The following is an 11,579-nucleotide window of genomic DNA, read 5'->3' as shown; positions in this document are numbered from 1 at the left end:
TGGTAGGTTTAGTCTCAAATGACCCTAAGGGAATTTGGCACATAACTGCCCCTGAATCAGACTCCACACTATGGGAGACTGGGCTTTTTCCTCTGCTGCCCTCCACGACCACCTGAGAGCACCACAGACCACCGACTCCTTTAAAAAGGGACTAAAAACTCCCTAGTTTTTATTCCCCTGGTTTTATCCATAGTTTTTATGTGACCTCCCCTGCTGCTTTTACTTGCTTTATTCAACCACAGTGTCTTTTAACAAGTGTCTGCATTTTAACCCTGTTTTTAACACTGTTTTTATTCTTACTGCCTTTTTAATATGTCCTGTAGCACTTTGAGATGTGTCCAGAATTTAAAGTGCGTCACAAATTAAATGCATTATTATAATTACTGTTATTGCGTAAAGCTCGTGCAGACTGGGGCCCTCACTTTATAGAAACATATATATACGCCCACAACTAAGGAACGAACATTATAGACTTTTTTCTAATCACATAAAATAAAATTTAGGCTGAAAAACCTGAAATTTAAGTCTATTTTTCCCATTTTTATATATTTTATTATTATGCAACCCTGCGCATGCTCAGTTGAAGTCGGGGAATTCGAACTCTTACTTCGGCTATCTCCGGAGCTTCCCCCCTCTACGTCCTCTCGGCAACTTCCGCCACGCCTCGTGCCTCTCCGCCTCCCACTCGGGTCCTGTCGGTGGAGCTGATTCTCGCTGTCGTCGTCTCTCTCGTCCTCCTCTCCGTGTTGTTGTTCTCGGTGACGCGACGGAGGTGTAGCCTGACGCGGTCTCTTACGTGTCGGTCTGAATAAAAGTGGAGCTCCGTAGACCCGGGAGTGACGAAGCGAGTCTGTGTTGGTAAGAGGATACGCATCCGATGTTTGCTAAACAGATAGATGGCTGCCCTGAGAGGTTATTTGCGCCTTGTAGCCGCACAAAGCCAACAAAGAGATCATGGCGGCGGTGTTGCAGAGGCTCAGAAAATGAGTCAGTCTCTGCAAGGCTCCAAACACTCCTGAGACATAGGTATAAATATGGGAGTGGGCTTGATTTGTTCTCTTGGAATAAGCAGTCTAAGGGAGAGGATACTGAAGCAGCTAGCTGTGTTAGGGGTGTACATGTGAATGCTGTGTGTTTTAAAATGAAGGAAACTCGCTAGTGAAAGTGGGGTGCCCTAGTTGCAAAAGAAAAAAAACTGGCATACAATGCATGCAGACTTTTTTCCCTCCATTCAGCCTGACAGCAAGCTACATTTAGCTAAACCTGTTAAATCAGAGTGTTTTAAATGGTGCTTGCACTCTGCAGCATGAGGATGAAGCTGCAACACAACCTGGATGAAATAGAGAAGATGCAGCTTTATGATTTTTAAATTAAAACCTGCTAGCTGTGCATTCCTGTTAGCTTGTTAGCATGAAGCATTGAAGCTCATGCAGTTACAGCTAGCTGCATGCTAACCGGAAGATACTAGCTTTTAGCCTTTAGCTTAATTTGAATGTTGCAGCACTTTAATGAAAATGCACGCTGCTTTACAATCACATCTCTCATATACTATCATCTACATGACCCACGTGTTTTCTGCAGCTTTAACAGATGCTACAGCACTTAGCTTTGTTCTGTGCATGAAAAGCTAACATGTTAAGCTAAGCCACACCCTCCTTTCAAATGTCAACAAGAAGATTGCCTCCAGAAGTTCAGCCTGCATGTGTGTGCAGGATGAAACATGTTAAGAAGTTATCACTTTCTCCTCTGCAGCAGATTTTAAATGACCATGGAGGCTGCTGCAGACACACAGCAAGGTGGTGAAGCTGCTGTCTCGGAGTCTGAGGCCCAGCAGATCACTCTCACCCAGGTAAATGTGAGCACTGTGAGATGTTTTTTTATCAGTCTGGGGTGGAGAGAGGATGCAAGGTGACTGGACAAACTAGGGGAAAGAGTTGGCAGTGTGATTGGAACCAGGTTGGAGTCACTGGGGAGCTGTGGTGGAGAGATGCAGACAGAAGAAGCTAGAGACCAATCTAAATGACACAGATCATCCACTTCACAGCTTCTTTGTGGAGCAGAGAAACAGCGGCAGTGGATGGCTTATTCATCCCTGCAGCCACTAGGCTTCATAACTCTAGCCAATGGGAGATGAGCTGACACCTGAATTTCCCCCTTCAAGGATGAATAAAGTAAATTTTAAGTGGACACAGTGTGTGATTGTTGGTTGATTCATGCTTTGTTTTGCAGGCGTCCATAGCAGGCCAGGTGACGTCCGGTAGTCCCACAGTCACGCTAGTCCAGTTACCTAACGGGCAGACGGTGCAAGTGCACGGGGTGATCCAAGCTGCACAGCCCTCCGTCATCCAGTCCCCACAAGTCCAGACTGTACAGGTGAGAGATTGAAGAATGCATGCATGTTATTGTTTATGCCTTTGCACTGCAGACTGACATGTTTCAATCAAGATGAAGAAGAAAAGAAGAATGCATTAGCAGCTCTAAGTTTGTAGTTTTCTCTGTGGATTGAAACAGATCTCTCTAAATGCTGGCATTACTTCTTGCATAACTTTATTTGTAATCAGCTGTTGAAATAAGTAAACATGCTTCTTGTTCTCCTGCAGATTTCAACTGTTGCAGAGAGCGAGGACTCTCAGGAGTCTGTTGACAGCGTGACAGATTGTCAGAAGAGGCGAGAGATCTTATCCAGGCGACCCTCTTACAGGTTTGTCCAGATACTTTGATGGAGTTCATATATTTGGAGCGGTGTCACTGTTTGTATCATGTTGATGAGTTGTGTTTCAAAGTGTGAAGATTTCTCTGTCATCGCTCGCCTCCACAGAAAGATTCTGAACGACTTATCGTCAGATGTTCCCGCAGTGCCTCGAATTGAGGAAGAGAAATCAGAGGACGACTCAGCACCTGCCATCACCACAGTCACCATGCCCACTCCCATCTATCAGACCAGCAGCGGCCAATACAGTCAGTACTTTAGATACACAGAAAGCCTTAAAGTTTATACGTTAAGCATCATGTTGAATTCTAACTCACAATCCTCCTGCAGTCGCCATCACTCAAGGTGGAGCCATCCAGCTGGCCAACAACGGCACAGATGGAGTCCAGGGCCTGCAGACTCTGACCATGGCAAACACGGCTGGAGCTCAGCAGGGTGCCACCATCCTGCAGTACGCCCAGACGAGCGACGGGCAGCAGATCCTCGTGCCTAGCAACCAAGTTGTTGTACAAGGTAGATAAATAATTACAGGATGTAATAATCTGCTTCGGGGGGTTCAGGGTGAATGAACACAAGACTGTTTCAACACGACGCTATGAAAGTGAGGACAGGATAATACTTATGGACAGAAACTGTTTGTCTCTATCCTTCAGCTGCCTCTGGCGACGTCCAGGCTTATCAGATCCGCACAGCACCCACCAGCACCATCACTCCTGGGGTGGTCATGGCGACTTCGCCTGCACTGGGCTCAGGAGGAGGAACCGAGGAAGTTACACGCAAAAGGGAGGTCCGGCTCATGAAAAACAGGTATGTGTTACAGTCTGTTTTTCGAGGTGATGCTTGAGTGCTGAACTCACCCTACCTTTTATCTGGGCGTCTGTAGGGAGCTGGGTTTTAAATTCTTAAAATAGTAAACCTTTTGCACAACAAAGATGGAACTTGTGGAAGACTGTCTGCAGGTTGATGCTGTGCCTGCACGCTGTGGGTCCACTAACCCTCCTCTTCCTGCAGCTGATCAGTCTGACGTTACCTTCTGTCATGTTTGCACATGTGAAGCCTTTATGTAAACACACTCACCCACATGGTCTTTGTTTCTCAGGGAGGCAGCCCGAGAGTGCCGCAGGAAGAAGAAGGAGTATGTCAAGTGTCTGGAGAACCGCGTCGCCGTGCTGGAGAACCAGAACAAAACCCTCATTGAGGAACTCAAAGCCCTCAAAGACTTGTACTGCCACAAATCCGAGTAGAAAGCACCACCCGACGCCTGCCCAGGTGCCCGTCTGTAAACCCCCGTACAGAGACTCAGCACAGAGCCACGCACCTGGAAGCCACGCTCCCCCTTTTTCTACTCTGCAGCTTCCTTTTTAAAAACTGCTAAAATATCTGTAAAAAGACTCACCAGGAACAGAAACACACTCAGTTTTCAGCGATTTTGAGTTATACTATGAGTTTCCCACTGAAGGGTTTTGGAAGGTCGAGAGCGGATGTGGATGAATCTCTGACTCCAGAGTCCTCGTGGTGAAGGAAGCAGAAAGAGCCACAGAAGGGAAGCATTCCAGCCACTGGTGCTGGACTAACCGGGCAACATCACCAGCAACGGGCCACTTCTCGAGCCACGTCACCGACCCCCCCCCATCCCCCCGACTTTTTACAGTGACCCCTGAACTCTGGGATCATTTGGAGAGTTGACCTTGGTGTGCAGCGTTTGTAACTGTAACCGCGCTCCGCATTAACATCTGTTACTTACTAATGCTTTGAACTGTAGACGGGCTGTCATGGACTTTTTATCTTTTAGCTTCGTTTGTTACGTATTGCCATTTTTTTTTTTTACCTTAATTAACTCTGCCTTGTCAACATAAAAGTGAAGCATTACATTGGGTTGTGAAATGATTTTCATGTTGAAATACACAAGAGAAGAGACTCTTAAGGAACATTGATGGTTACAGGTATCTTCATGTGTTTGATGGCTCTCTAATGCATGTTTCTAAAGGCTCATTGTTTTTGATTTCTACATCTTTAGAGGAAAAGCATAAACAGGCCGTGGATGTTGTTTCCTGGTGCTTGCTGTCGTGTAAACAGGGTTCTCTGGAGCAGAATATCTCCTCCAGGGGAAGTGATTCAATGAGACGCTGTTCAAGTGAAGCAGGATGTAAAATAAGCAGAAGATGGTCAGTGTTTATGTAAAAGCTTGTATTTTAAAACGTGGATTTTCGTGTTTTTTCTGTCTTTAAGAACTATTTTTTTACTCCGTTTTTAAATTCATTCTATCACTTTTTAGATTCACTTTGAGTTGAAAACAAAAACAATGGGCCTCTTCTTTTTTTGCATACTTCTAAACAGACTTTGGAGATTAATTTCCTGTCATTGGAAACCTGATCTGTGGGTTTATTACACTGTCTTTGAATTTGTGCTGTCCCTGAATTAGTTCTGCATTGATGTTGTTCCATTTAGGAGAAAACAATCATGTCTCCAACCAGAGCGTCTCCAAACTCTGTTTAGTCCGATTACAAAGTGGCATGCGCACTTTCCTTGCACATACAATCCTACCGCATTTCACATGATTCACTGGGATAATTTCACTCAGCACAAACAGGCAAACTGCTGCTGCTGCTGCAAGATGAGATTTAACTCTGAAGTGCTGCACAGTGATTACTTTGAAACTGTAAAGGCATCATCATGCATTCGATATCAGTTGTTAAATTTCACTGTGTGCAACTCTTGCACCTTCAGACACCCCCACGTAAGGATTGCAAAGTGTGATAAATTCAAGACTTCAACGTGAACAAAATGGAGATTTTCATGATCATGGAATGCCATATTGTATTATTTTAGGTATTACGTATTGTCAAGACCTAGTATGCTTTTTTATGTTGCTTTTCATTAATTTTGTATTCACAATTTCTAAATGTTGGCACCAACTTGTATGATACAGTGCATTATGTTAGAGCTATTCAAATATTACATTTTTTGGCAGCTGTTAATAAATGTGTTTCTGTAATCTTTGAGGAGTTTTTATTTGATTTATGTGCAAAAAGAGGGATTTATTACAAAAGTAAAGCACACACTGACTGATTAATCTTCACAAATCCTTCCTCTGGGACAGTTTCCAGGCTTTATACACATGGATGTCTCTCTGTTTGTCATAGTGGACCTCCTCCACTGCAAACGTCTTCTTCAGCATGCTCAGAAAGTTTGTATCCCGCTTGTATCGGATCTTGCATGCTAGTAACACCACAGTAGAGTCTGAGCATAAGTGCTCCAGAGTCTGCAGCAGGGGCACAAAGGTGTCCTCCAGGTAAATGATGTCTGCTCCCAGCACTAGATCGAAACCTGCAGGGGGATACCGGTCAAGACCCTCGCCCCATGATAGCTCTGATACAAGTGTTGATCCCTGGGAGTCTGGGGGCAGGTTTGCTTTCACGTTGGCTGCAAGGAACTCCAGGGCAGGCTGTCTGTCTGTGATGGTCACTTCAGCACCTGGAATATTCATTGATATGCATATTTAGTGTCTTTTAGTTGCAAATTCACCTGAGCTGCTGCAAAGGTGAGGATTATAATATGACAGTAATGTAAAACTCACCCATCAGAGCTGCTACAATGCCCACCAGACCAGTACCAGCTCCCAGTTCAATTGCTTTCGTCTTCTTTAACTCCACTTTCCCCATCTCCAGGTACATGCACATGACAACAGCCTGGAAGACACACGTACTATGCCTTTAATTACATACATACACAATGTACAGCAGTAATAGCCTTAGCATTGCTTAATTAGCACCACTTACCGCATCCCACACAACTGCTGCAACCCCGAGTGATTTCCAGTCTTGCGTGAGACTTATGTCGTGGTTTGCAAACCGAAACTGTGCTGATGAATTGTGGAATTTGGAGAGTATAGGTACAGCATTTTCGACATACGGAACCAAAGCCATGCTAATGCATACAGGAAGTACACTGCAGGTTTAAATCCGCGCATGCGTCATGCTGTCGTTATGCGTAGTTGCAAGGTGGCTGGACGAGTCTTTACCACCACCTAGTGTCCATTTATTTGTATTAGTTCATTTTATTCAACTAGTATTAAAAATGTGCTTAACCTGATGACTTATAATTAATCTACCTACCATCTTGGCTTCATTTGTTTAATTACAAAGCAATTTAAACCGTATTATGCACCTTTCTGTGGCTTAAAGTTCACTTCCTACTCTTCAAAGCAAGACCAGCCAATCATGTAAGTGCTGTTACATGTAGCCAATCAGAGAGCCTGATTTTACAACGGGCGTTTCTAAAGGTTTTTTCTCAACGGCTGTGCGTTCTACGTAATGGAGGGGGCGGAGCCTATTAGTAAACCCATTAACTTTATGAAGCTAACAGCAATAATAAAGACAAGAAGAAGAAGTGACTTCCGGTTAAAATGCGTCTTAAATAAATCGGAAACTGGCATCTTCTCAACTTGGATTTTTAAAATTAATTAATTCAACTCAACTCAACTTTATTTAATATTGCAACTTTCATACATAAAAATATTCAGCCCAAAGTGCTTCACAGAATAACAGAGAGACAGAAAACAACAGCAATGGTAAAATAATAAAAGGAATGATTATAAATAAAATACTTAAAAATAAATACAGTAAAATTAATAAAATAAGCAGTAGTGGAAAGAAAAGTTAAATATTAGGTAGCGTAGATAGGATGAAGACAAGAAATAATTAAATAGGATAAATAAATGTTAAATTACGTTAAAATAAATACATAAAATGTCTAAATTGGCATAATTGCATTCGAACTATCCGAACTGCAGTACATAACATTAAAAAAATAATAATTTACTGCTATGACTTCTTTTATTTTGAAAGGTTAAAACCGGAACTTCCCTCTGAACTCTTCTTCTCCGTCTGATTTGACATCCAAGACGTGTCCTGCAAATGCGACGAGATGAGAGCTAACGTCTGCTGCCTTTTAAAAACACCTACACTGGGTGTTTTATCCCCTCTTTGAGCCTCTCTAGAGTTCTTTACTGACAGTACATTTGAAGGTTAACCCTGACATTAGAGCCGCTCGTTGTGCCAGAGTCCTCAGCTGCAGGGAGGATGGATTGATCCATGCTGCTCAGGAAGCCAGGAATGGATTGAGGTGCGGAAGCTAGCATTAGCCGGCTGGTCATGGAGGGAGGTAGAGGAGCCTGTGACTTTGGAATGCTTGCCTCTTGTCAGTCGAAATGACTTGATATGAGTTGTTGTCGTGCTCAACTAAACCGTCCACGAATGTAAGTCTTCTAAAAGTGCGCCAGTGTTATGCTGCGCACACGCCCTGAATATGTCAGCTGTGCTGCACACACCGCAGATACACAGGTCCTGTCATTGCATAGATCCTGTTCTTACCTTGAAGGCAAACACACAGGAGAAACCTGCAGCTTGTGCACTTACATTAGGACTAATTTAAGTGATTAAATGCAAGGGTTATCTTAGAGGAAGAAAGAGCTGATTCACTTTGATTATCTGACACTTTAAAGATAAAAGATCACACTGTAAGTCACTGACACCCTGCAGACAGATAACACACACACACACAAGCAAGTGGATCCACCTCAGTTGCATGGGAAGCAGTGCCAGCTGTAGCAGGGCTGTTGTAGGTCAACCATGGGAGGGTCGGTGTCTTGCTGCATCTCCCCTGGAGAGAGTCCCAAGATCCACAGGAGAGAAGTGGAGCTGGAGGAGTGTCCCATCACCACCTGCGAGGATGTGAGCGAAGACACAGGGACGTACCTGCAGCACATCAGCGACAGGGAGCTTCCTGATGGTGGGTAATCTATCAGTACAAGGCTTACACGTGTTCCCCCAGGTGGTACTCGCATCAAATACAGACAATTATCTTGCACATATCATCTGTTATCTACAACCTAACACTAAATCTTCCCCAACATGACATTTTGGGGACTTTGAGACTTATTCTGTCTGCAACGTTTTGCTCCCCCCCCCCTCTTTTGTATGCGCATGTTGCAGAACTGGCTCAAGAGGCGAACCCATCAGATCACCCAAGAGCCAGCACCCTCTTCCTCAACAAGTCACAGACGGACGGTGAGTATTTCAACTACTCCTCCTCTTCTCCTTCTTCATGATGCATTGGAACATTTCATGAAGTGTGGTGTGTTTAAGATCTTGCTCTCTCTATTTCAGTTCGTGAGAAGAGGAAAAGCAACTACTTGAATCATGTAAGTGTCCATGTCAGGATTTGTGATTGAAATGAAAGGATGATATAAACAGGCACCTCTCTAAATGTTATCTTTTCCTCTGTAGCAGATGTCCCCGGGCGTCCTGACAAAGAAGTACAGCTCTTGCTCCACGATATTCATAGATGACAGCACGGTCAGCCAGCCCAACCTCAAGAGCACGATTAAGTGGTAGGTGACTTTACCCCCTGTCCTCTGGATATCTGCTCTTGGATTTTAGTTCCTCTTATTTTGCTCCTTTTCTTTTCTCCTCAACCCTTTAAACACTTTCTATTATTCTAAAGACTATACATTTTCCTGAGCTGCATGAAACATATGATGACGAGCTGCAGTCAGAGCTGCAGCAGATGATCTACATCCAGTGGTTTAATGTTTCTGTGTCATTTCTTTCTCTGTTCCAGCGTCGCGTTGGCCATTTACTATCACATCAAAAACAGGTAGGACAAATTTGATCTGCACTCACAGGTTCAACCCCTCATAGATATTGTGTACTCACCATGGTCTTAACTGAGGAGGAGGAGGAGGAGTAATCATCAGTAAATCAGGCTGAGGGACTGAGTAATGAAGAGATAGATAGATAGACACCTCTAACTTTGTCTCTTGTTGCTCCTGCAGAGATTCAAACCGCTCTCTGGATATATTCGATGAGAAGAAGCACCCTCTGTCGGTGAGTGGAGGCGTTCATGTTTCTTTATTCACTGTCTGCTCTGTGTTGATTGATCACTGATGATGACTCTCTGCTGCCTGACAGCGAGAAAAGGTTCCAGATGACTACTCAGTGGTCGACCCCGAACACAAACTCATCTATCGCTTTATCCGAACGCTCTTCAGCTCTGCGCAGCTCACTGCTGAGTGCGCCATCGTCACTTTGGTAATTATAAAGCAAAAGAATACATCGCAGGAGTCTGGTGCAAAACACAATCCAACGCTTAAATGTCTCTTATGTTTATGTGTGCTGTGGCAGGTGTATCTGGAGAGGCTGTTGACATACGCAGAGATGGACATCTGTCCTTGTAACTGGAAGAGGATTGTACTCGGTGCCATCCTGCTGGCCTCAAAAGTCTGGGATGACCAGGCTGTGTGGAATGTCGACTATTGCCAGATCCTCAAAGATATCACAGTGGAGGACATGTGAGTGATACTTCCCTAACTAAGATACTCTCAAGAAGGTTTCACAGCAAACATGACCTCCTGAAGATATTGCATTCTCTGACTCATTGTCCTGCAGGAATGAGATGGAGCGTCACTTCCTGGAACTTCTTCAGTTCAACATCAACGTCCCCGCCAGCGTCTACGCCAAGTATTACTTCGACCTGCGCTCCCTGGCTGACGACAACAACCTCAGTTTCCCTCTGGAGCCTTTGAGCAACAAGCGGGCCCAGAAACTAGAGGTGAGGTCATTCGATGCCACGTTCACACTCTCGTTGTTGGAGCTCACTTTTTCTGTTTATTGAACGGATGTTTTCTGTCTGCAGGCGATCTCCAGGCTGTGCGAGGACAAGTACAAGGACCTGCATAAATCTGCCATGAGGCGGTCTGTCAGTGCAGACAACCTGGTCGGCATCAAGAAATCCCAGGCGGTGCTGTCTTAAGACTTCGAAGGCCATCTTGGATTTGGCAGTGAGGTGAAGCAACAGTTAGAGAATGATGATGCAGAGACATGTCTGCAGTTTGTACCTGAAAAGTTCCAATGTATAATATTGAATGTGGATGTCTGAGGAGGAACTAAAGGGCAGAAGTTTACCATACAATATCACTGAAATAAAACAAATACAGTTTCTATGTGTCAGAACAAAGACATTAGGCTGCCTGCCTTTGAAGCATGATCATTTGGTGGAACACTGCAGGCCGTCTCATTTTTTTCACGTAGCGGATTTGAAACATTGGAAGAAATCAGCATGAAAATGCTTCCTCCTGAAGTCACACACATTTTTGATGTCATTGTTTTCCATCATCAGCTGATGTTTCGGGGGAGTCCCTCCTCTCTTCAATCACATAACGACAAACTGTCTGGAGCTACCCTGTGGTGTAGTTCTACAACACGGACAATGACTAGATTTTGTTTTGCTTACTATGTAGGCTCCTATAGCTGTGAAATGTACCAGACTTTTATTTAATTCAATAAATTTCAGTCGCTGTTTCAAGTCGAGGCTGTTCAGATGGGAACGTGTGTGGTGCTGTGTGTTTGTTGAAGATCTGTGAGGACGTCTGAAGAGATGAATGCCTTTGAAAGAGGACACAAGGACAACCATAAAGGCTGCGACCACTTCCTGCTCTTTTTTCTTTGAAAGTATCACCTGTTGTGCCAATTCCATGTCAAGGTAAGATATGATGCACCTCCATGAAAGACTTCAGAACCATATGCACCATAAGATAATGCATTATATTGAAGTTATCCACTACATTCATTGTATATTGCTGGAGACTTGTCTTATAAAGTATCTAAATCACCTTTTTGGAAGTTGTTGTCGTCAAGTCTTTCAGGACAATTATCACATGGTCAAACATTTGGTATAAACACTCTCAAATACTGAATCTGTTGGGAATATGTTGAACATCTTATCCTATAAAGTTCATGAGAACTTATTAACAGCAACTTCATTTAGCTGTCTGAATCTCCTGGGCTGCACGGTGGTGCAGTGGGTAGCA

The 11,579-nt window shown here is 43.9% G+C and overlaps 3 protein-coding genes across 12 annotated transcripts; 2 read left to right on the top strand and 1 right to left on the bottom strand.

Annotated features, from left to right (window-relative positions):
• The first annotated feature begins 603 nt into the window (after nt 1-603).
• LOC117808087 (cyclic AMP-responsive element-binding protein 1-like) lies at nt 604-5,705 on the top strand. 6 transcript variants are annotated; one of them, XM_034677563.1, is made up of 8 exons: nt 604-858; nt 1,753-1,849; nt 2,230-2,373; nt 2,601-2,701; nt 2,819-2,958; nt 3,041-3,223; nt 3,364-3,517; nt 3,810-5,705. In XM_034677563.1, the coding sequence occupies exons 2-8, from the start codon at nt 1,763-1,765 to the stop codon at nt 3,952-3,954; spliced, it is 954 nt and encodes a 317-aa protein (XP_034533454.1). In that variant the 5' UTR covers nt 604-858; nt 1,753-1,762; the 3' UTR covers nt 3,955-5,705. The 6 variants fall into 6 exon arrangements, with proteins under 6 accessions (XP_034533454.1, XP_034533453.1, XP_034533449.1 ...); XM_034677562.1 differs by having other exon boundaries at nt 728-858; nt 3,340-3,517; XM_034677558.1 differs by having other exon boundaries at nt 746-858; nt 1,756-1,849; nt 3,340-3,517.
• On the bottom strand, nt 5,703-6,715 carry mettl21a (methyltransferase like 21A). The gene is made up of 3 exons (XM_034677567.1): nt 6,490-6,715; nt 6,288-6,399; nt 5,703-6,184 (listed from the first exon to the last, which is right to left on the bottom strand). Exons 1-3 carry the CDS (start codon nt 6,634-6,636, stop codon nt 5,787-5,789), a joined length of 657 nt encoding a protein of 218 aa, XP_034533458.1. The 5' UTR covers nt 6,637-6,715; the 3' UTR covers nt 5,703-5,786.
• An 866-nt stretch (nt 6,716-7,581) lies between these two features.
• On the top strand, nt 7,582-11,385 carry LOC117808164 (cyclin-Y-like protein 1). 5 transcript variants are annotated; one of them, XM_034677713.1, is made up of 11 exons: nt 7,582-8,500; nt 8,704-8,778; nt 8,878-8,912; nt 8,998-9,101; nt 9,332-9,367; nt 9,546-9,597; nt 9,682-9,801; nt 9,895-10,061; nt 10,159-10,321; nt 10,406-10,555; nt 11,125-11,385. In XM_034677713.1, the coding sequence occupies exons 1-10, from the start codon at nt 8,341-8,343 to the stop codon at nt 10,520-10,522; spliced, it is 1,029 nt and encodes a 342-aa protein (XP_034533604.1). In that variant the 5' UTR covers nt 7,582-8,340; the 3' UTR covers nt 10,523-10,555; nt 11,125-11,385. The 5 variants fall into 5 exon arrangements, with proteins under 5 accessions (XP_034533604.1, XP_034533606.1, XP_034533603.1 ...); XM_034677715.1 differs by having other exon boundaries at nt 8,716-8,778; nt 10,406-11,382; XM_034677712.1 differs by having other exon boundaries at nt 10,406-11,382.
• Nucleotides 11,386-11,579: the final 194 nt, after the last annotated feature.

This window comes from Notolabrus celidotus, chromosome 24 (genome assembly GCF_009762535.1).
Source record: "Notolabrus celidotus isolate fNotCel1 chromosome 24, fNotCel1.pri, whole genome shotgun sequence".
NCBI lineage: Eukaryota > Metazoa > Chordata > Actinopteri > Labriformes > Labridae > Notolabrus > Notolabrus celidotus.
Note: the sequence above shows the minus strand (reverse complement) of the source record. Positions and strands in the feature narration are given on the sequence as shown.

Coding starts and splice junctions, on each gene's coding strand:
- LOC117808087 (XM_034677562.1), top strand. CDS start 1,763: ATGACCATGGAGGCTGCTGCAGACACACAGCAAGGTGGTGAAGCTGCT. Junction 1,850..2,229: donor AGCAGATCACTCTCACCCAG/GTAAATGTGAGC, acceptor TTTGTTTTGCAG/GCGTCCATAGCAGGCCAGGT. Junction 2,702..2,818: donor TCCAGGCGACCCTCTTACAG/GTTTGTCCAGAT, acceptor TCGCCTCCACAG/AAAGATTCTGAACGACTTAT.
- LOC117808164 (XM_034677713.1), top strand. CDS start 8,341: ATGGGAGGGTCGGTGTCTTGCTGCATCTCCCCTGGAGAGAGTCCCAAG. Junction 8,501..8,703: donor CGACAGGGAGCTTCCTGATG/GTGGGTAATCTA, acceptor CGCATGTTGCAG/AACTGGCTCAAGAGGCGAAC. Junction 9,802..9,894: donor AGTGCGCCATCGTCACTTTG/GTAATTATAAAG, acceptor GTGCTGTGGCAG/GTGTATCTGGAGAGGCTGTT.
- mettl21a (XM_034677567.1), bottom strand. CDS start 6,636: ATGGCTTTGGTTCCGTATGTCGAAAATGCTGTACCTATACTCTCCAAA. Junction 6,400..6,489: donor CAGCAGTTGTGTGGGATGCG/GTAAGTGGTGCT, acceptor TGTGTCTTCCAG/GCTGTTGTCATGTGCATGTA. Junction 6,185..6,287: donor CATTGTAGCAGCTCTGATGG/GTGAGTTTTACA, acceptor TGAATATTCCAG/GTGCTGAAGTGACCATCACA.